Source organism: Mauremys mutica, chromosome 9 (assembly GCF_020497125.1).
Source record: "Mauremys mutica isolate MM-2020 ecotype Southern chromosome 9, ASM2049712v1, whole genome shotgun sequence".
In the NCBI taxonomy this organism is placed as follows: domain Eukaryota; kingdom Metazoa; phylum Chordata; order Testudines; family Geoemydidae; genus Mauremys; species Mauremys mutica.
Window position 1 is genome coordinate 20,952,121 of NC_059080.1, and position 20,975 is coordinate 20,973,095.

The 20,975-nt window shown below is 44.5% G+C and overlaps 1 protein-coding gene across 3 annotated transcripts in view; it reads right to left on the reverse strand.

Moving 5' to 3' along the window:
* Positions 1–327: 327 nt before the first annotated feature.
* The window catches only part of LOC123377419 (pre-mRNA 3'-end-processing factor FIP1-like), a 32,759-nt gene continuing 12,111 nt past the window's right edge, over positions 328–20,975 (reverse strand). For all 3 annotated transcript variants that reach the window (XM_045030320.1, XM_045030319.1, XM_045030321.1), the window contains 9 exons: positions 20,258–20,382; positions 17,299–17,404; positions 15,427–15,625; positions 13,044–13,070; positions 11,171–11,228; positions 9,468–9,523; positions 7,572–7,764; positions 5,145–5,303; positions 328–1,745 (listed from right to left, as the gene is read on the reverse strand). In XM_045030320.1, coding sequence (XP_044886255.1) covers positions 1,613–1,745; positions 5,145–5,303; positions 7,572–7,764; positions 9,468–9,523; positions 11,171–11,228; positions 13,044–13,070; positions 15,427–15,625; positions 17,299–17,404; positions 20,258–20,382 — 1,056 coding nt within the window. In that variant the 3' untranslated portion in view covers positions 328–1,612. The remainder of the gene's footprint in view (positions 1,746–5,144; positions 5,304–7,571; positions 7,765–9,467; positions 9,524–11,170; positions 11,229–13,043; positions 13,071–15,426; positions 15,626–17,298; positions 17,405–20,257; positions 20,383–20,975) is intronic.

Genomic DNA, 20,975 nt, shown 5'->3' on the forward strand with positions numbered 1-20,975 from the left:
TGCTTTCCACAGTATGCCTGAACTCCAAGTGCTGGGTGCTCTGCCAACCTGGCCTCTTGTACATTAAGAACTAGACAGATGTCACCACAAAAGCTAATCATTACTGACCTGGTTTGACTCCTAAATGGTAACATGAAATACTCCATAGATCTCATCACCAGAGCCAAATTGTTCTGTTAAAATTGAGGCATGGCTGCACAGAGTACTGACAAGGGAGGAAATACATTTAAGCGTAGTCTGGGGTTTTGTTTTTCCCCTCTGCCTTCAGTATGCACTGCATATGATTCTGTTGCTTCAAGATAATGGAAAAAGTTTTTAAAACCCACATTTACAAAAAAAAATTGCTTTATTCTGCTTCCCACAGGTTTTGTAGTTAATGACCCATCAAATGCAGTGTCATAGCATACAAATTAATATCATGCTGTACGGGCTCAAGTTTCAAAGGTTGTAAGCTTCACACAACACTCAGACTTGCATGACTACAGTACAAAAAATCATGTAAAACTTCAGAACCATCTTATTTTGGGGAAGGATTTAAGACATTTTTAAATATCAATTCATAGAAGTGGAAGATATTTAAAATGAGATACTTGTGGATTCACACAAACAAGTGCAGTATTCTGTTTAAGAACCAGGTATACACAACAAACCCCCACCTTCCACTGAGAAATTTCTGTTTAAAAAAACCCCAAAAACCCTAAATCAAACAGAGCATGGAATTTGATGGCATTATTCTGAGATCTATAGGGAGGAGGCAGAGTGAAATGCATTCACAGGTGTTTAGTGATGCTGAATATAAGTAAACCCAACAATGTCAAACTGCTGGCTGGGGCTTCATGTTCCTTAAGGTGTTAGATTATTTATCTCAATTGTTACCAAAAAAAAAATCCAACCTAATTAAAAAAGAAACTCATGCTCTCACCACAGTCTTCCACGGAATGTGACTTTCCATTGACAGGTATAACATGTAAGTAGAACTACATTTTCAATGGGTTTAAAAAAAAAAAAAGCTGAGTTTGACGTCTCTGAATGCCCTACCTTTTAAAAGCCATTAGACCAAAGCAGGTTCAAATGACACACCTGTAAAGTAGTTCCTTTCCACATGCTGCCAATCCTGCCACGGACAAATGAGAGATACTTTCATAGCTATAAAGAAATGGATCTGGGGATGAGTCTTTCACTAACAGACACCAGATTCTAAGCTGGCTCACAGAGGACCTAAAATCACACTTTTCTTTGGACAATAGAGTTCAAGTTGCAGTTACTGTCCTACATTTTAAAAAAAGGAATCATGGTTGCGCAAAAAAACCCTATCACCTAAATACATTAGTTTCAGCTGAAGCTGTCTTTCATCAGAAACCATAGGATCTGATACAATGAAGTTCTTCTAGGGTCCTTTACAAGAAGAGTAGCTCGGTGCTGCATATACTATTACTGCCATACTTCGTCTCGTATCCAAGTTTAACTGTGTGTTAAGCCTTAACGCATGAGCTGTCACATTGCATTTCAATACTTGGCCACCAGAGTCATCTCTGCTTCCCTTGGAAAATAAAGTTAGATGCCATGCTGCTTGCAAAGGAGCAAGTCCCTTCTAAAGGACAGCTGGGAGCTGTTACTCCTTAGCATTTTGTTCATCTCCCTCTGCGACGCCGTCATCACTGGCCTCCTTCTCCTCTTTGCTGCGCTTGTTCTTTTTGTGCTTGTGGCGCCGGTGGCTTTCACCCTCTTCACTTTCATGCTGCTTACTGTAATGAGGGGAAAGGGGTAGAGAAACCAGAATCAAGTGTCAGCCCGGCCAACTGCCATGGAAGTTCAATTGTACCTATGAAAAAAGGTGCCGACAAGGATGACATGTTTGACCTAGAATAAATGTGATAGAGATCACATATACAGAGAATGTGATGCCACAGAAAGGTTTTATCAGCACTCCTTTGGGATGCGCTTGTTACTCTTGAATGTCAAAACCATGAGGGAGTTATGCAGGTTGGCCCAACTGGATGCTGATAAATCCTTTCTGCCATGGTGCACCATTATGTAGTCTGTACATGCCACATATTTGACAGAGGCTGTTGTAGGAACAGTTTGTGGCGTTTACTAGGACTATTTTTGGTATTCCTCCACCTGTAAAAGCCGGGCTCCAATAATATGTGGAGTGGAGGGAATGCAGGCTGTGTAGGGGGTGATGAGGAAGAGGACAAGAATAAATTTGAGACACTGTTGAAAATTTACCTACACTAGTTTTTCTACGCCAAATCTCTTGGGACTTACCCAGGCTGGAAAGGAAAGACTGATCCTACTGGCAGAGAACTGCTGGCTTCCTAACTGGACAAAACAGTCCAATTCTACCGCTAATAAGCCAGGTGTTGGCCCAGGACTGAACTTTCCCCATCCTAGGTCTCAGGCCACAGGACTAGGTGGGAAGGTTCTTTCCTGCTTCCCAAATATGTGAAGGTTTCTCTGCCAGGTTTTGTTTTTCAAAAGAGAAAATGATCACTGCAGTTGCTCTGCAGGTTAAGAATGGACAAACCAATGCAGCAGGGTTGTGTAGGGGACAAAGTGCAGATGAGTAGCTCCCAGGGGAGTGTAAATGGAGTTTAGCACATGGATACCTTCACGCAGAGCATGTGAGCACATTCTTATTACAAGTGGCATTCCCAAGCCCAGTGGTGAAGGTGCACCTCTTGCTGAACACTGAGGTCCTGTGTAAAAATCCCAAGGCTGCAAGTCAGTTTCTAACTTGCTTTAATCATGGTTCTATTATCATAAAAAGAAACCACTCTTGGCATGTTGATAACTTAATACCTTCCCTCAGGGATCTCACAGCATTTCCTGCACAGGGAGATAAGCCTCCCAGCACTCTGGGAGACAGATGATATCTCCTAGCCAGTCACCCAACACATCAATGGCAGAGCCAGGAACTGAACTTACTTCTGCTTGTTTTCAACCCTGCGCTCTGACCACACAACCATCCTTCGTCTCAAAGGTCTTGAACATTTGAAATGGGGGCTTCATTTGTAAACATGACAGATTTTCTTCAGACTTAAATCTAACCTAAAGCAGGTTGAAAATTGCACTGCAGCCCCTTCTCCCACTGCGTGAGTCCCAAATTACGTCAGATCTTACCAGCATGATCACCTCAAGCTCTAGGCTCCAAAATGCAATTGTAATTCAAAGCCACCTTTAAAAACACTCTACGTGGATTTCACCATTTACTCAGTGGAACAAACAATTCTCATCCAAGCACTCTGGGCTGCTCAAACAAGGGAGTGCTTGCTTTTAAAGAGAGCAAGAGGAAAATCTATCCCAGCATTTCATTTCCAGCTGGCATTCTGTATCCTAATTCCCTATCTAAGCACTCTAATAGCTTTTGGCATCATTTCAACGGAGTCCACGCTGCTTGTACAGCCAAGCGATTTGCTGTATTTCTACTACAACATCAAATCTCTTGGGTATCAGGAGTATTGTTATTTATCTAGCACCAGCTTCCATTTGTTTTCAATTTGGTTTTCACTGTGGTTACCACCTTCTTGTGAGATTCTAACCCTTCCTTTACACCAAGAGAGCAGTCAGTACCTCTTGGAGAAATTAATGTGCATCCTGAAAGATCAGAACAGCATTTTACCTCCAGTCTTCAGGGAGAAGGTTTTTCTGATACATCAATTACATGAAGAGAAAGCATTTTTTCCCCTCCTCCAGAGAACCAGCCTGAAATGCTAAGGCCTGGTTGGTCTACACTATAGTTAGGTTGACATAAGGCAGCTTACATCAACGTAATTATGTCAGTGTACGTACTGCAGCCTTGCTCCCTCCAATGTAAGTGCCCTACTACATCGACATAACTCCTCCTCCACGAGTGATCTAGGGCTTCTGTCGGTGTAGTTAGGATGACGCAGTATCCATATAGAGACACTGTCAGTTACTTACATCAGCTGTTGGCTGTCATTCTTGACAATTGTCGCTTACAGCTCAACTGTCACCCTTGGGCAGGTGAGGGGCTGCAGCTGGGAACCCGGGTGGTTGACGTGCTCCTGGCAGGGAGCAGGGAGCCAAAAGCCCTTGTGGGGGGAAGCCGCAGAGCCAAGAGCCTGGGCTCTCAGCCCCCCACACTGCCCCTCTTAAGTCAGTGGAAGGGCTCCTGGAGAGGACGTGCACCACCAACACTAGGAGGGCAGTGTGAACATGAACCACCACAGTAAGGCTGTGAGTCGACATAACATAGGTCAACTTAAAATTGTAGTCTAGACATGCCCTTAGATCTAAACATCTACCTATATTGTTAACAAGATGCCCATCGCTGTGGTATCTGAGCAGCTCCCAGAATTCTGAAGCGTATTAATTCAGAAGTCAGAGGCTGGATTTTAGGCTTGCTATTTTGTTGATGGGAGTGCTATTTTGGGAAGATTGGTTCAAGTAGTAGTTTACATTTTGCTCTGAAGGAGTGGAGATTCACAAACACCCTGATCTGCTCCATGAGTGATCTCTTTATCAGAGCATCACTAGCTCCATTTTACTGGGGGTGGGGGACACCCTGAGGGAGATAGTGACTCAGGCAGTATCACTCACCAGCAGAGATGGGACCACCACCCAGATCTCCTGACTGCTAAGCCAGTGCCATAGCCCTGCACCACACTACCGCCCTGCTCCAGGAGTGAAGTTCAGACCAGTGGATTGAACCCTCCATCCTGTGCACACCCCTTGGAGTGGACAGGTCCATTGTTCCAGTAGAGCACAGCTGAGTTTTTCCTTCCTATTTTAATCTGACATTTTCTTTTCATGGAAAGCGAGTCTACTGGTGCAGAGTCCATGACCAGCAATATCCCTGCTGGGAACCAATGTGGGGGACCTACAGATGGCACCTTGCCAGATCCCCAGAGCTAGCCTTGCTCTTCTAGAATGTACAAAATGAATACACAGTAATACAAAGGAAGCCTTCCCCTACCAAGGATGGCTCTGAATCGCTGGCCAGATGCATTACTTATGGGGATTTTGCCTTCCTCTGAAGCATCAGATATTGGACAATGCCACAGGCATAGGCAATGCCAGAATGGACTAGAGGTCAGGTTTGCTGTGGATATTCCAGCCTCTGTCCTGTGCCAAGATCCACACCCACTTAAAGGGCCCGCTCCACCAACGAGGAATCTTACCGTCTTGAAGACTTATGTTTACTGCTCTCCTCCTTCTCTCTGTGTCGGCGCTCCCGGTGACGATCCTCCCGCTCTCTGCTCCGATCTCTACTCCTGCGATAATCCCGCTCAAAATCATAGCTTCGCTCTCGACTGTAGTAGCGGTATCGCTCGTCATCACTTTGGGGGAGAGACAAGCGTACAGTGAGGCATGGGGAGCTGCTAGACCGAGGGGGGAATATGCTACTCATTAGCACTTGAGCCTGCCCTCTAATACATTATGAGCTATGTTCATGGAGCCTGTGAAATCCCAGGGGCTCGAGGGCCTCATCTACTCACAACCTGATCTATATGCAGACCCCCCATCCCTCCAAGGGAAACATCACCGCTTGGCAAAGTGCAATGTTGATTTAGACTGGAATTCTCTATTAGCACAATCAGAACAGATATTTAAAAAGAAAAACCCTCACAAGTCCATGAGCTTAGCGTTTCTTGCTTATCGTAGCTCAGAAGCAACACTGGAGTTCAGATCAACACACACGTTTCAACAAACATTCATGCAACTTTAATGCAAATATCTGTAATAATAAACATAGAAATAATCGTTGCCTATTCCCATCCATAGCCCTCCCACAACACACACCAACCCCTCCTACACAAGGTGTATGAGATCTCAACTAAAGAGAATGGTTTAGAGTTTCTATAAGGATGTAAAAGAGTCTAAGGAGTATTCTTATACGTGGGTGTGTGGCAGAGAACCTGGCCTTTGCCCAGGTGGTCTTTCTGGAACACATTTGTGACGCGCCCTCTCACCATTGTTCAGTCTTGCGCTACATTTTCCATAAACTAGAAAGAAATGACCAAAGTGGCCCAGAAACATAGTCCTTGTATCTCTGCATTCCGCTAGTGCAGGACTGTACACTGCAGTACTCTTGTTCAGGCTACTTTTACATCACTTTGCTTGAGTCTATTTTTATTTATTTACACACATATATAAACACACACATACATGTGCCTAAGAAAACGGTACGATGCACACAGAGACCACATGAGCTTATGGTCTGCACCCTTTCTCCAGTCTAAACATCTCACCCTCTTCTATATAAAACTGCATATCCAAAATGCAGACATTTTGCAATTCCCACTCTCTTCTCCCCTACGCCTGTCTTATAACTCCCCTTCCCCATAAAAACACTGAATACTAAACCCCAAAAAGATCCCCAGTCCCATAGTTGGAAACAAGAAGGAAACATTTGGGAAAAAGCCTGAAATGCTGTTTTGTAACCTACGGAAACAAGTTAAAGAAGAAAATCAGACGGAATCAAAGACAGAGGTATCATCTGGGAACTATCGCCTCAAAAAGGTTTGACTGATTACTGTGACTTGCCCTACCTGGTGAATACAATTTAAGCTTCTAGATGCCAACATACTCTACAGCAACTAAAAATGCTAGCACGGTGCCTGGAGTGCTAAGCAGATCACATGATTCATGTCCCCAGAATTACAGGAGCCTTACAAATCCCAGTATGTTAACATCCTCATTGCTTCCCTGCCTGATCACCTTCCAAAATGCCTGAAGCCTTTTTAAAAAGCTCTCTGTTACAAGAAAACTGCCTTGTTTGCTCAGCTCAGTGGCCTGGAAGTTGCCAAAGCAAGCAGCACCCTTTGCCAGGAATATACATATATTTTGGTGATGTTTTCAGCAACTCCTGGCATTGCTGGGTGTGACGCTTGTAAAAATATCAACAGTGCTTGTGACAACAGTAACATCACAAGAGCCCTACGGTGGAGAGTGCAAAGCAACTGCATTGAAAGAACAGCAACCGTCTACTCTTTCCTGTCTCCCCGGTTTGCAGCCTTCTCCGCTGAGCTCTCTCACGGCTACTGTCCCCTTAAATCACACTTAATTCCCAGCAAGGTGGCTTTCTCCAGAGAAATGCCCATTGTCATTAAGGGTTTACACTGCATGGCATGTTCACGGTGAACAATGCTCCTTATCCCACAAGCTTTCAGACCATGGGGCTCAGCAAAAGGGGGCAGTTTCCCATCAAAATTGTTACATTTAGTTTTTCAACTGTCATCTTGAAACTACAGAATAGCAGCATTTGTATAGAACTTGTCAGCCAGAGACCAAAGTGCCTTACACAAAAGGTGGATATATAATTGGTCATTAGCCCTATTACAAGCAGAGAAACTGAGGCATGGAGATTATGTGGTTGCATAACAAGTCAACAGCCGAGAAAACCCAGGTGTCCTATCGCTTGTTCTTGTGCTCTAGCTATTGATCAGTGCTGTCACTTCCCAGCAGGACTTGGTAGTGACATGTGAGCACCGAGTCCTTCAACAAGACAACTGTAAGTGTGGTAATAACTTCCATGCTCTCATCTGGCAGAGCCTAGCCCCCTCCCTGGGAGGCCATTGCAGTGTCATGTGGACTACCGTGCTTACTTGTTGTATTCACTGGTAGTTGGAGTCCGGTCTCTGTCTCTCTCCCTTTCCCTTTCCCGCTCCCTCTCTCTCTCACGCCTTGAGCCGGAGTACTCCCAGTGGCTGCTGCTGGAGCTGCTCGTGCCCTTATCCACTGTCGTCACCCAGGGCGCGTGAGACGTGGAAATAGGAGGGTAGCTGATGAAACCAGAATCTGCAGAGAGAGAGCAGAACCTTCACTTGTCTGAAGGGTTAGTGCTGACCCGGCGGGGAAAGAAGACATGCTTCTCTGCACCCTGCAACCAGGCCACATCGGGCAGCAATTTCGTCAGATCCTGCAACCTAAGCAGGTTTGGCCTAGGTCAGGTCTGGGATTGGGACTCACCCAGTAACATGTAGGTGCTCTAGTTAGTGGTACTGCTGGATCAGGAAGTGAGACTATTCCCTTTGAATAACCACTAACCCAACCCCCACCTCTTTACCCATGAGCCCCCGATTTCCCCCTTGCATATTCATGTATGATATTCTAATGAGTTTTAAGCATCATCCTAGGCCAGAAAGAGGCAGATGTTGTTGCAATCACTCCAGGCACTGATTAAGGATATTCAATTAGGAGCTGCTGACACCTGCCCTCTGTGGATCACAGCTGCCCACTTGGCCATGTTACTGGTCCTCCCCCAGAAAGCCCCATCATTTCTTCCTTCCCCAGCCAGCATCCTCTGAGCAGGAGGACGAGACAAAGGATCCTGAGAAGCCCTGGCAGTTTCTCTCTTTTTGATCAGCCAGCAGAGTCTATGGTTTGGTCTTCAAGATTCCTAGCCAGCTCTGTTAACTCAGAGAGCAAGAGGTCTGGCCCCTGACCCCTTGCAGGGTTAGGGCTGGTGCCTGCAGCAGGTAAATCCCAGGTTCTTGCTCTATCAGATATTGAATTAAGAAATGCCTTGAAATATCATGCAGAGGTCTCAGTGCTGGCAAAGGGAAGAGTGACACCTAGTGAATCCCAGACCACCACCAACCTCCCTGGAGGTGTCATATTCAAGTATCGACCTGCCATTGTCCTGCTTCATTGTAAAGGGCCATCAAGGTCACAGCCTGAGATGGTACAGGCTGCTGCTGGGATGTTTATTTGAGGGAATACTAGATTAGAAGGCTGCAGTTTCTCAGGATGCCTCATGCCCATGCTCTGCAGTCCCTACCTCCCTCTCCCCCAAGGAGGGGAGGAAGGTGTCAGTGCATGCAATCCTGCCTGATAGATGGGATAGGCACCACTTACAAGTGCCGCTAACCCAGGGCAGGAGCCAGCTGATTACTAAAGAAACAAGAAAGGACGTGGGCAGCACGGGTAGAGTTGTAGTGGGGAAGGAAATCTACTGAAACACTGTTACTGCCTCTTCCATCAGGAGACTTAAGGAGACAGATGCTTGTGTGTGTGCATAGGCAGGGTGTGTACATGTAGCAAGGAGGGAAGATACAGCAGGGATGGGAGAGGGACATTCAAAGACTCATGCAGGAAAAGTCTGAAATTTGGCTGGGGGCACGTTCTTCCCTAGAAAAAGCCAGGATCACGACTAGGGGCACAGGGACCCATGGCTGCACTAGGAAGCTTCTCTGTTGCTGACATGGGAGTTGGGTACTGAGAGCAGCTGATACAGGAATGAGAGCTACTTAATTACAAGCATCACCTGGGTCAGAGTCACTTCAGAGAGTGCAGTTGATCTAAGACTGTCTAGAACATTTACTGCTAGGCTCATTACCAACACCCACTGTCAGCGACTGGGCTGTCTGGAGCGCAGACACAGCTTCAAAGGTCACAGTGACAGAGGCATAGGTCAGCCTAGCACAAGGGCAAGTTACCAACAATCCTCTGGCCAGCCCCATGCCCAGTCAGTTCCACCATCCTGTGGCTTCCGTGCTCACCTGCAGAGTTGTATCCAAATGGTGGAGGCTGCCTGTTATTGTAGCCGGCAGGTTGGCTTTGGAGAGAACACAAGGACACCAGTTACTAACATCAGTTACCTGCCATCAGCTTAGCACACAGAGCAAGAACCTGCAATACACTTACTGTTAACTCAATGGAGAGATTAAGACAGGACCCCTCCCCACCCCCCAGATGCCACAAGTCTCCTCCTAATCCCCTTGCTTCTGTTCAACTCCTGAAATCCAAGCTGGGTTCTTCACACCTGCCTGGTCTCCAGGCCAACAAGTTTCCACTCCTGGCTGCTGTAGTTTCCCTCCATGGCCCCGGGTTGAGGCTGGATGTGAGATCTGGCAGCAGGGAGAGGCAGGACAGAGTGGAAGGTCTTGCTGAGAGGATGGAGACCAAAAGGGAGGGACTGGCTCTGGCCAGAAGCCCCGACAGTCTCCCCTCCCTCTAGTCACAGATCCTCCTTCCTCTTTGCAATGATGCCCTGTAGTGGCCATACCAAAATTCAGGAAAATGGTCAGTCTTGAAAAGGCCAGAGGCAGTGTAAAAACAGAAGATCGTGCTAGAAATTAGAAGTTAGGAAAGCTTATCAGAGTCTAAGGAAAGGTTCTACTTAGGTTCACTCATGTTTTGGGCAAAACATTGTGTAAATTCATGTAATATAGGAACGAGTTAGTTCATCTCTAGCGGATGGTGGCAGACAGAGATCCTTTGGGGAAGGCGATTTGAATGACATGATAAAGATTTTCTTTAATAGCTATAAAGCCATGTGTTATGCTACACTTAAACAATCACATTTTGCCCTCCATAGCATTTTTCATGCAAGGATCTCCAACCTCTGTTTTGTTTTTGTTTTTTTTTTGGGGGGGGGGGGGGGCGTGTACGGCAATCTGGTAACTTTAGTCATGCAAGATGACCAGAGGTCACATCCTTTCACCTCACAGATGGTTCCCTGAGGCAAGACGTGGTGTGGTGGACTGGGAGCCTGGCAATTTAAGTTATATTCCTGGCTCTGCCATGAGCCTGTTCTGTGTCCTTGGGCAAGACCCTTTGCCTCCACGAGCATTAGTCCTCCGTCGTCCTCCCCAATCTGCATGAGGCTAATAATGCTTCGTAAGAAATAAATTCACAGTAGCAAAGTGCTCTAAGATCCTTGGATGGAAACTGCCAGGGAAATGCAAAATGGTATTATTAAGAACACAGTGAAAGCAACAATACAATTCTGAATACTGGTTGCGAACATACTCCTAGTACGTGTGTGACATGGCAAGATACCAGTAAACTGACAAACCAAGGGCGAAGTATGTTGCAACAGATTAAAGCCTTGGAGCAAGAGTTCACTGTAAACCTGGCAATTCATGCTCCCCTTCCAAATCAGATGCAGGTTGTAAGTTACTCTACAAATATTCTAAACACAAACCTAGCGTTCCCCGATACCATGTGGCCATGCTGATGGGTCCCCTACTACGTAGCACACCTAGTTACAGTATCCCCACATCCTGCTCCTTAAGCTACCTTGATTCTTAGCACTTCTTAAAGATTCTTCGTGTTTCTTAAAACTGTGAAAGAAACAGGATAGCTCCTATTTCCCTCCTATGCCTCCCACTCAGAGTAATTCCATTCTACTGTCTAGCTGCACCTGGCTGTGTAAAACCAGGATGGAAAATTATTTACTCAAAGAAAGCTTCTGCCTTACCCATCAAGTGTTGGAATGAGGAGAGCTGGTGGAGGAGCCAGAGGTGGAGGGAACAGCCCTATAAATAAAAGCAGAGTGTCAAGATGAGGTCGCAGCAGGCTTATGGTGTGGGGCTAGACTCCCCCAGAAATTAGGCAATTAAAGCACAGTTCTACTCTGAACAGTTATGTTGAAATGGCACCTTGTTATTCCACAAACTCACACCCGAGTGTATTCAGAGCCATATGCCCTTACCATTGAACCTCTACTGCTTTTTACTCCTATTTGCCCTACAGAGACAGCACAGCTAAAGAAAAAAGAGCCAGACTCTATTCCGGCTTGCACATCATCAACAAAATATCAACTCAAGTACAGAGTGAAAATTTCCCCCTACATTAACCCTGTGCAGTGCCATGGAGGACTGAAGGCTTGGCTCTCAGATCCCAGGTTGAAATCCCTAGGGCTGACTGTAAATAGAGTGATGGTTCTATCTGTACAGTGATTTAATGTGACATGCAACATGGAAGCCTACTGTACTCTTTTGGGAAAAATCACTTTTCTGACCATAACTACACTGTAGAAGGCAGAAACCATAGTAGGGCAGAGCACAAACTAGACAGTTAAATGGATGTTAGAAGTCCCCCACATGATCTCTTTCCACTGTCTAAAAGTGACTTGCGTACCTAGGCTTCTAAATCCAATTGACTTTCAAAGTGGCTAAATCACTTTTGAAAATGAGACTTAGGTGATTTTGAAAATTTTACCAGTTTCAAACAACCAAGAAATTCTTGGTTAAGCCATTACCTATGGCAAGGACATCATGCTAAGTGAACTACTAGTTTGTTCCAGTGTAAACGTTTGTTTTCGTTGTTTTAAAAGAATGTGTTTTCTTAAGTTATTCTGACACTCAGTCATCAAAATTCCCCCCTTCCCTATTTTTGAAAGATTTTTAATCTGTAGATAATATGACTAGAGAAAGTTGTAACATTTGTGAAACTCATTCCTCTAGCACAGTTGCTATTGTTGAGAGAAAGCACTGATACTTATTAGTGTGTCATGCACCTTCCTCTAATTACCAAAGAAGCAAAAATTGTGACAGGGTATTTTCCACGCATTACTGTTTTCAGTCCAATTACGATATATGAAGCTTCCACTGTAGCTAAAGCCTTTTCTTTCCCCTCCAGCCCATCACAACTTTAATCTAGATGGAACCAGAATTGCAACTCCCAACAGCAGTGCCCAGAAGTAGGTCGGGATTTGTACTCTGCTTTGCTAGAGGTGGCATTTCCCTAGATCAAGCCCACTATGAGCAGGGTCCACTCGATAACAAAAAGAATCCATTCTGCAATATTGTTTACATTCAGATGAGAAGTTCCAATCAGGATTTGAAGCTCTTCAAAGTTTAGGGCTGTTCCAGCTTGGGCTCAAGCTTATTTGTTACATTTGGTTTGTTAACGTTCACCAACTCTACTGTATGTCATGGGAAAGAAAACTTCCAGTGAAAACAGCCATTGTTGCCCCCTTGTTCTCATGCTCTCTCTGAAATCTTACGTGAAGCACTTTGATTTGGCAGAAGACTCATCACTATGTGAGATCCCATGATGGCACAAGTTAGGTCTTCTGAAATTTAACCAAGAAGCTTTCATGATGTCCTCTGCCAACCAAAGCTGCTTTCTGGATTATTCTTCCAAGATAAAATGATTGTTTTAAATGGCCCAATGGATCATTATTGTGCTCTATAAGTTAAACAGTTGAAGAAGTTTGAGATTGCACTGCTTATCAGTGCTTATGTTAGCCTAAGTCTGATTGACCTCAAGGTAAGATGCAGCCACACAGTGCTCAGATAGGACTATTCTGACTCACTGCCACTGTTAAAAGCAAATCAAAAGCCTACCTGGAATGGGACCTGGTGGTGGCAAGCCTATGGAAATAAGAAAAACTTAGTGAGAACAACAAGAAATTAACATTATTTTGTTACCACAAGCTAATGAGCCTGGTTTAGTAGTACCCACTTCAAGAAGTTTGTTTGAGGCCAGGTATATTTCAGTAAACAGAATATACAGTAAAAACTGTTCACTTCTCTCCCTCCCCTCCCCCCCGTAGCCATCATAAAATGAGGCAGTAAAGACCAAGGAGGCTATTATTTCATCCATCACTCAGACAATGCAATAATGTTCTCCATGGATTAGATCCCCTGAAAGCATATTTATTCGGGATCTTCAGAAAAGGAAGCCAGCGAAGAGAGAAGCATTAGTATGATATGCTCTTGCTGACCTCTTCCAGGCAGGAGACTAGCTGCTGCATCCTGGACGAGGTAAAGTCCAAAGTGTGGCCTTCACTTCAGTATTCCAGCCCACCAGTAATAAAGGCACTGATCGCCATGGTGAGGTTGATTGAGTGGAAGAGGCACTGCCTTGTTTGTAGTAAATGGAAAAAGGTGTTTCAGGACATTGCTGATGCTGCTTAGTTAGAAAAAGGAATCAATAGGATTCTGACCCTGTGCATGTCCTGGATTGTCAGCAGGCAAATGCCCATGAACAAGCAAGCCATCTTGGTATTTGGCTGCACATTTTTCTAACAGGCTGATCCAAAACTCCACTTGACATCAATGACCGATATACATGTAAAACAACAGCAGTCCTGAGTCTAACAGTGGTTTTAGCACCAGAGTTTAAGGACTAATTAACTTTCACCTGAGACACTGACTCATGCAACACTAGGTCAAAGATAAATGAATGACAAACTCTCCATTCAGAGTAAATATTCTAATCTAATCTCTGGACCTGAATCAACACATTTTACAGAACCAGATGTTTTTAAAGAGAGGATTTTGGTTCCTCTCTAGAAAATAAATACTAATCTAACCCCAATTCACATAGGTTATCTCCAGTAAGGTGTGTCACACAGTGCATCAAGTAGCAGAAATGGCAGCAGAACCTGAGACTCCTGACCCTCAGAGCCCTGCTCTTACCACTAGACAATGCTCTTCCCTCAGGAACACAATGCAATCCCTCTATCTAATCAGACCCACTCTAAAGTTAGGTGTGAAGCATACACCCATTCATCACAACAACATTTGTTATACAAGGAACCACCATCCACTTGAAATCTAGTCACTCTAAAAATAAATTTAATAGTTTCAGGTCTACAAATACTTGAGTCCCCCTGCTGAGTGGCTTTACAAGCACTTTTTCCTTTTGTTGTTAAAATTTCTCTCCCCCTGTTGCTATTGTATAAGATCCATACAAACATCAGAAGAAGGTGACTAGCTGTGCAGGAGAAAGAGAAACTGATTATATGCAAAATAGTGCCAAAGACATAAAGGGGGGGGGGGGATACCCAGACCAAAATAGAGGCTCCTTCCCTCCATCTCATCAGGTTCTAGCCTCCTAGGCATTATAATCACCGTAGGTAAAAAGCGTTCTGGGAGATGCAATTTTTAAGTTAAGTGTGTCTTCTTAAGTGCTGAGTGCACTCTGCACCATGCCTACCTTCTCAATATCTGTAAGGGAGCACAAACTTGGCAACACTGAGGGACACTGACAGCTTGCCAGGAGTCCATGGGAGGCCCCTCATTTGCACACACATTCACACTATTGTCTTAAAAGTGAAAAATAAAATGGGCAGAACTCTAATACCTGCTTACACTCTCAGATGTTTATACAAGTAATATCCCACAGTGACACGAGGTATGATAAAATGTATAGGATACACATGTAGAAGGGATATGAACCTTCAGACTTCAGGGCACACACTAACCACCAACCAACCTGAGTAAGGAAGAAATTTCTCCTCTAAGCAGATTATTCCAGAACTGTCCATTACAGGGTGTCTCACTCTCCTCTGAAGTATCTGTCAGACAGGATCCTGGGGCATCTAGATAGCACACTAGTCTGATCCAGTGAGGCAATTCCTATGTTCCTACCTTCCTTCAAAGATTAAGAGAAATTGCTAGTCTACTTATCCATATGTAAGAGGCCAAGCACCATGGTATCCAAGTGACATCAGCGACTGCAACAAAACACAGAGCCATTCAAAGGGAACAGCAGCCCTGAAGAGTTTGAAGGCATATATATCCAAAGCCGGGGGGGGGGGGGGGGGGGGGGGGGGGGGAAGGAGAGGTTCCCCAGCTATCTGAGTTATCTCAGTGATCTGATACATGGCTGCTCAACTGTCCCTTAACATTTCTTAATTATACTAAAGATTCCTTTGATTTCCCCAAGCCTCAGGTACCTGAACTTAACACACCCAGATTAACACACCAAGCAAACACCTACCTGGAGGATGCAGAGGAGGTGGGACAGAAGTAACTGGAGGGGGAGGGTGGAGAAAGTGTGGTGGGGGTGGCCCAGCAATTGGGGGAGGTGGGGGACCTGCTGGTGGTACAAACGGCTGTTGCTGAGGTGGCTGCTGGGGCTGTGATGGTTGCTGGGGCTGCTGTGGGGGTTGTGGCTTATTTCCATGATCTCCAAGAACCTTTAAAACAAAGACAGACAGAAAATAGAAGATGGTATTTTACCCCTTGGAACCTGCAATCAGTGCCTCCTAGTGCTGGCAAAAGGGGCATGTGCCACAGAACCCAAGCACCCCAACATTACAGGGAGGGAGGAAGTCGGGGACAGTCTCAGCCTTTTAGACACACTACAGGGGAGATGTCACAAGCTCAGCATGCAAGGAAATGCCCTGTCAACAAACATCTTTGCAAGCATGAACAAGACAAGTGTAGAGTCCAAGTTAGCTACAAATCTACTCCTATGCGAGATACCCCTCCCCAAGGGATGCACAGAATTATGACTGAATGGGTCACTTGCACTTAATACCCTTAGGACGAGCCAAAAACCTGATCCCAAGAGCGGCTGGGCACAGTCACTCTTGAGATCAGGCCCCACATCACAGCCCTCAAAATAAGAGCAGCCCCATTCGAGTGGTGATATGCTCTCTTATTAAACAGACAATTTTGTTCCAAAATTTGTTTTTGAAGTACATCCAATTTGCTTTCTTCATAAATACAACATGGGGTCAAATTCTGCTCCTAGTTGCATCAGTGTAAACCCACCATCAAAATTAACAGAGCACTGCTGGAGTCACACCAGTCTAATTGGCAAGAGAATTTGGCCGTTTATGTTCACATTGCCACTATTGTAAAGTTCAGTTATAGCATACACCAAAATGATTTGGATATGCAGACACCAGCACTCGGTATGGGGAAGAATAAAAAATAATTTACTAAGCAGATTTAGCCTTGATGCACCACTGGGGCCTACCCTTAGTAAAAGGTTTGTTTGCACTTTCCCAACATTGTTACTTTATAAAAGAAGATTTTTGGGGCTCATGCACACTAGTTTTTTGGGCTGGAGGGGGCAGTTAGAAAAGAATTGTTCTGGTCAGAAGGTTCTGGGGACTCTGAAAACCCCTACCTTCTGTCTGCTGAGAATCCCAGCAGACTATGGGCATTAGGTTGTATATGGAATGACACCACTGAAGTCAATGGAGTTACACTGAAGTGAGATGAGAACAGGCCCACAGTTTGTAACTTAATTTTTTTGTCCCTTTTAAAGACATCAAGTTGTGCAGTCCCAACACTTAGACTCTGCAGGGTGAAGAATGTCTGATAATAACTGACATGAATGTTATTTTGAAATTTTGTCATTTTTGCAGTGTTGGAAACCCCCACACAACAGCACTAGGTTAGAGAAAATGACCAGACTAGTTTTACTGTCCAACATGAGAAAAATGTAAAAAGGTAAATGAGAGCAATTAACAGTGAAAGTAAATTGGATTGTTACAATTCTTTCAGGTTTAATAGGAGAACACACTAGTAACAAGGTATGGCTTTAAAAAAAGGGGAAAAAACACTAACAAATCCATCTAGGAACTTCACCGGGGAAGGGAGAGGGGGAAGAGAGAGAGAGTTTCGATTAGCAGTGTAAGGCTGATACAGTTGAGTTCTCATTCCACCCGCTATGGGGGCACTGGTTTGTGCATATGTTATGATTGGTGATTTATTTTGCAATCTTGACAGTGTTCTTTTAAAACAAAACCCCATGTTTTACAGAAGTAGACAGTCAGGAAAGTGCAGACAATTGCTCAAGGTTCATCTGAAAGTGCACGGGATATCAAATGTTTGAAGACAGCTTGAAGCTGTTTACCTGAATGGGATTTTCCTCAGAGGCGTGTTTATCGCGGCGTCTTCCTTCTACCCTCCTAATAGTGCCTGCCTGTCCACCAATCACATCAATTGTCCCACCCAGCTTCCTGGTACAAAGTAGATATATCTTCTCAGGTTCAGCACAGAAATTAGAAGTAACAGTTTTTCTTTTCCCCCCCAACAGAGAGCGCTCTCTCATGCTGGGAGACCTAAAGCAAAAAGGCCAAGTACATTCTTTTCCATCCACAGCAAATCACTCCAGTCAGAGCTCCAACTGACAGGGAAACACAGTAGAAGGGTGGGGAATCCTTTGCTGCATGTGCACAACTTGAGCTCTGGCTGCAGGTAGTGAGTTAGGTCTCTTTAGACACCACTTAGTGCTTGATCCTGAGATGTGGAATACTCTACCGGCTTCAGAGGGAGAAGGGGGGTGTTGAACATCTCTCAGGTTCAGACCCTGAAAACTGTCACTCACCTACACTTCAGTAAGACTACTCAAGTGAGTACAGGTTGCAGGATCAGGCCCAATGCCCTTGCAAACAGATCTAGTAGGAGTGGAGAGTGCACAGCACTTGAGGACCTCAGACCAGAGACAGCCCAAAATTTGCACCATTTCATGACGGATCCATGCTAACCCTCATGGACCATCACTCTAAACTAAGCACTCTCTTTGGTTACAATTCTAACTGTAAGACACATTTTTTGCCTCTCTATCCCTAGGCCCAGTCCTCCTCTCAAAGAAGTCAGTTAAAGTTTTACCACTGGCTTCACTGGGAGCAAGACAGGGCCTTATATTAATAAAGGGTGTTTGCATATAAACAGGGGACCAGATTCTGCTGTTGATTACCCTAGCTAGATCAGGATCTTTGTTTCTCAAGAATTTGTATCCTCCTGTTGCTTATTCAAAATCCTATACTGGGGACAACTATTTCCACAGCTGTGATGTCACAAGCACAGGATTTGCTTGTGAATGAGAAGCAGGAGGAGTTAAAGGAATCAAACATTCTAGGTTTATGAAAATATTCTCAGTAATAAAGACCCAGGGACAAGGCAGTTGGGACTCTCTATCTGAATAGACAGATTAGAGTTTCTTGTGCAGAGACAGCAGCTCATGAAGGGTCTGATCCTTTAAAAGATGCAGAGTCCCCCTCCTCCTGAAAGCTGTGAATTTGCCATGACTTTTGTGACAGTAGCTGATGTTAGGACATAAACCCAGGTCTGGGCCATTCTGGCCTGCCCCTTACTGAGTGAAACTCCACCAGGAAATTTCAGTCTGGCTCTACTGGAAAGCCACATGGGCGTTTAACTGTTGAAGTCATTTACTAAAAAGAGTTCACAGTATTTTAACTAACAATAAAGGATACTTGATTCCAAATAATGGGATCCCATTAACTTTTGCATTCTCCCCACCCCCTCAGGTTGTGACTTCTGCACCTTTTGCCTGACAAAACCATTGCAAACAGCACTGCCATAGTCAGCTTCTGCTGCAATCCAACCACAGAGAAGTAGGATCACACCTTACATCTTCTACTGTGAGACAAGCAAGTTACGGAAGGGCCAGAGCTAAACAGAAAACTAGTGAAATTTACTGTCCTTCCCATTTCCATTGTCATTGGAAACAAGACTTTGCAAACACAACCTGCTGATTGTTGAGATACAGTAGCACAACAGATGTCCAATTTCATGGCAATGTATCTTAGTGCCAACAGAGAGACGTGCTGTGTCTATAGCACCAAAGGTATTTAAACACATTGATTTTAATTCAGGTTAATCTCTAGATAAAGCCAATATTGATTCCATGTTAAATTGGACGCTGCTAAATGCGTTAGGGCTAGAATGTATTTTCTTAAAGAAAAAGAAACTTTACAAAGCCCAATAAGGAAAGAAAAGTTTTCATTAATTTCAGTAGGAGCAGGTTGGATTTGCACAGACTTTAGAAAGAATAGCATCACATGCGAGAGCTGGAAAGTAAAGCTGATCAGTCTGATTTCTCTGTCGAGAAAGTGTGAAATGCAAAAAAACCTAACTGCTTAGACAGAAATGAATAAATTGGAACTTTAAAGTTCTTTTTTAATCCAGAATAATTAATTTAATACAGCTCTGAATAATTCAGAGCTAACCCAGAGATCCTCTCTTCTCATTCTACTCAAACTCTCCACTGAAAAGAGTGAGACACAGGTGCAGGACTGGTTCCTAGGTATGATCAGCAGAGGTGTGCAAAACATGGGAGTTTTAAAAAAGAAAAATCAGCTTTGGTTTCCTGTAACCAGGTTTCCCAAAGCGCCTTATAAAAAATAATCAGCCATATTGTCAGGAAGGTGACTGTTGTCCAGTACAGGTTTCCAGTTAGAATTACTAAAAGCAATTTTATTTTGTCTAGGCTTTGAACCATTTACAGTCAAGGGAAAAAACACCAAACTGACATCCAACTGATAGCATATATAACTCATGCTACCTGCAGAGCAGGCAGTTCAAATACCAAGTAGCTCCTCTTGGCCCTTACCAAGGCCTGAGCCAGCTCTGGTTAAAGGCAACGGAATGATTTATTGACTTCAATGGGAGTTGGACCAGGCTTTGGAAGAACCAGCAGCCCAACAAGGGGAAGCTCCATAGCAGGAAGACTTCCTTGTCTTAGCCTCCTCTGCAAAGCTCCCCTTTGTAAGGCTGGGATCATGCAGCATGGCACCAGGCCTACCTACTCACACAGTGCAACAGTGGGAACACCAACAGGGTAGGGAAATGGAACTGGGGGAGGGGGGGGTTCCTTAACTACACAGCAGTGTCATTGGGAAAGGTGATAACTATTGACTTTCAGGGTAACACCCAATATAGTTTAAAAGTCGCCGCCTTGTTTGGGGTCCATAAGAGACTCAGACAAAGAAATAGCAGGATATCACTTGTCCCATTATTTAATACATTCAAATAGAGAACTCCAGTGCAGTTTCCATAGACTCCCTTACCTATTAGGTGGAGGCCCAGCCTTCATCCGCCCTCCTATCAGAGCCACAAAGTCCGTTTTGAATTCTGTTTTGATTATGTTGTTCTCTGGTTCTTTCTCTGCATTTCCTGTCCTTCCTTGCTGAACCTAAAGAATTAAAAAAAAAAAAAAAAAAAAGATTTCTGTCTTTGGTTACCAGCTGAGTTATAAGTCATGAAGATCTGCTCTTCGTAGGAGAAAGAGGCTCCAGTGAGGAGCAAAGCAGAACATTCATCTGCAATGATCCAACTGGACGACAAGGTTCACGCAAAATAAAGATCCAATCTTCAGCCAATTTCACAGTTTTGCAAGTTGAATGCCTTTTCCACTCTTGGCCTACTGTCCCCATTTTTAATTCCCATTAGAAGCCCCAAGATATACCTAACCTGACCGTGGTCCTCCTTTTCCAGTCCTTAACTCAGGGAACTGGAAATTGGATATGGAGGCTTTTCCCTCTAGCTCACCCATTCAAATCCTGCCAAGTGACCAAAAGCTGTTACCATCTGAGGGCCATTCGGTGGCCCATGTGAAATGAGTTTGGTGGCCATGGTGGACAGGAGTCCACATCACAAGAAGTGACAACAAAACTGGCAAAGTCTCAGCAGAGATGCCAAGAAGCGAACAGGCCAGGGAAACAATGCCCCTCGCATCACAGCTGGCTCCTCAGATCAGACTTAAGTCAACTCTACACCTCTCACCAG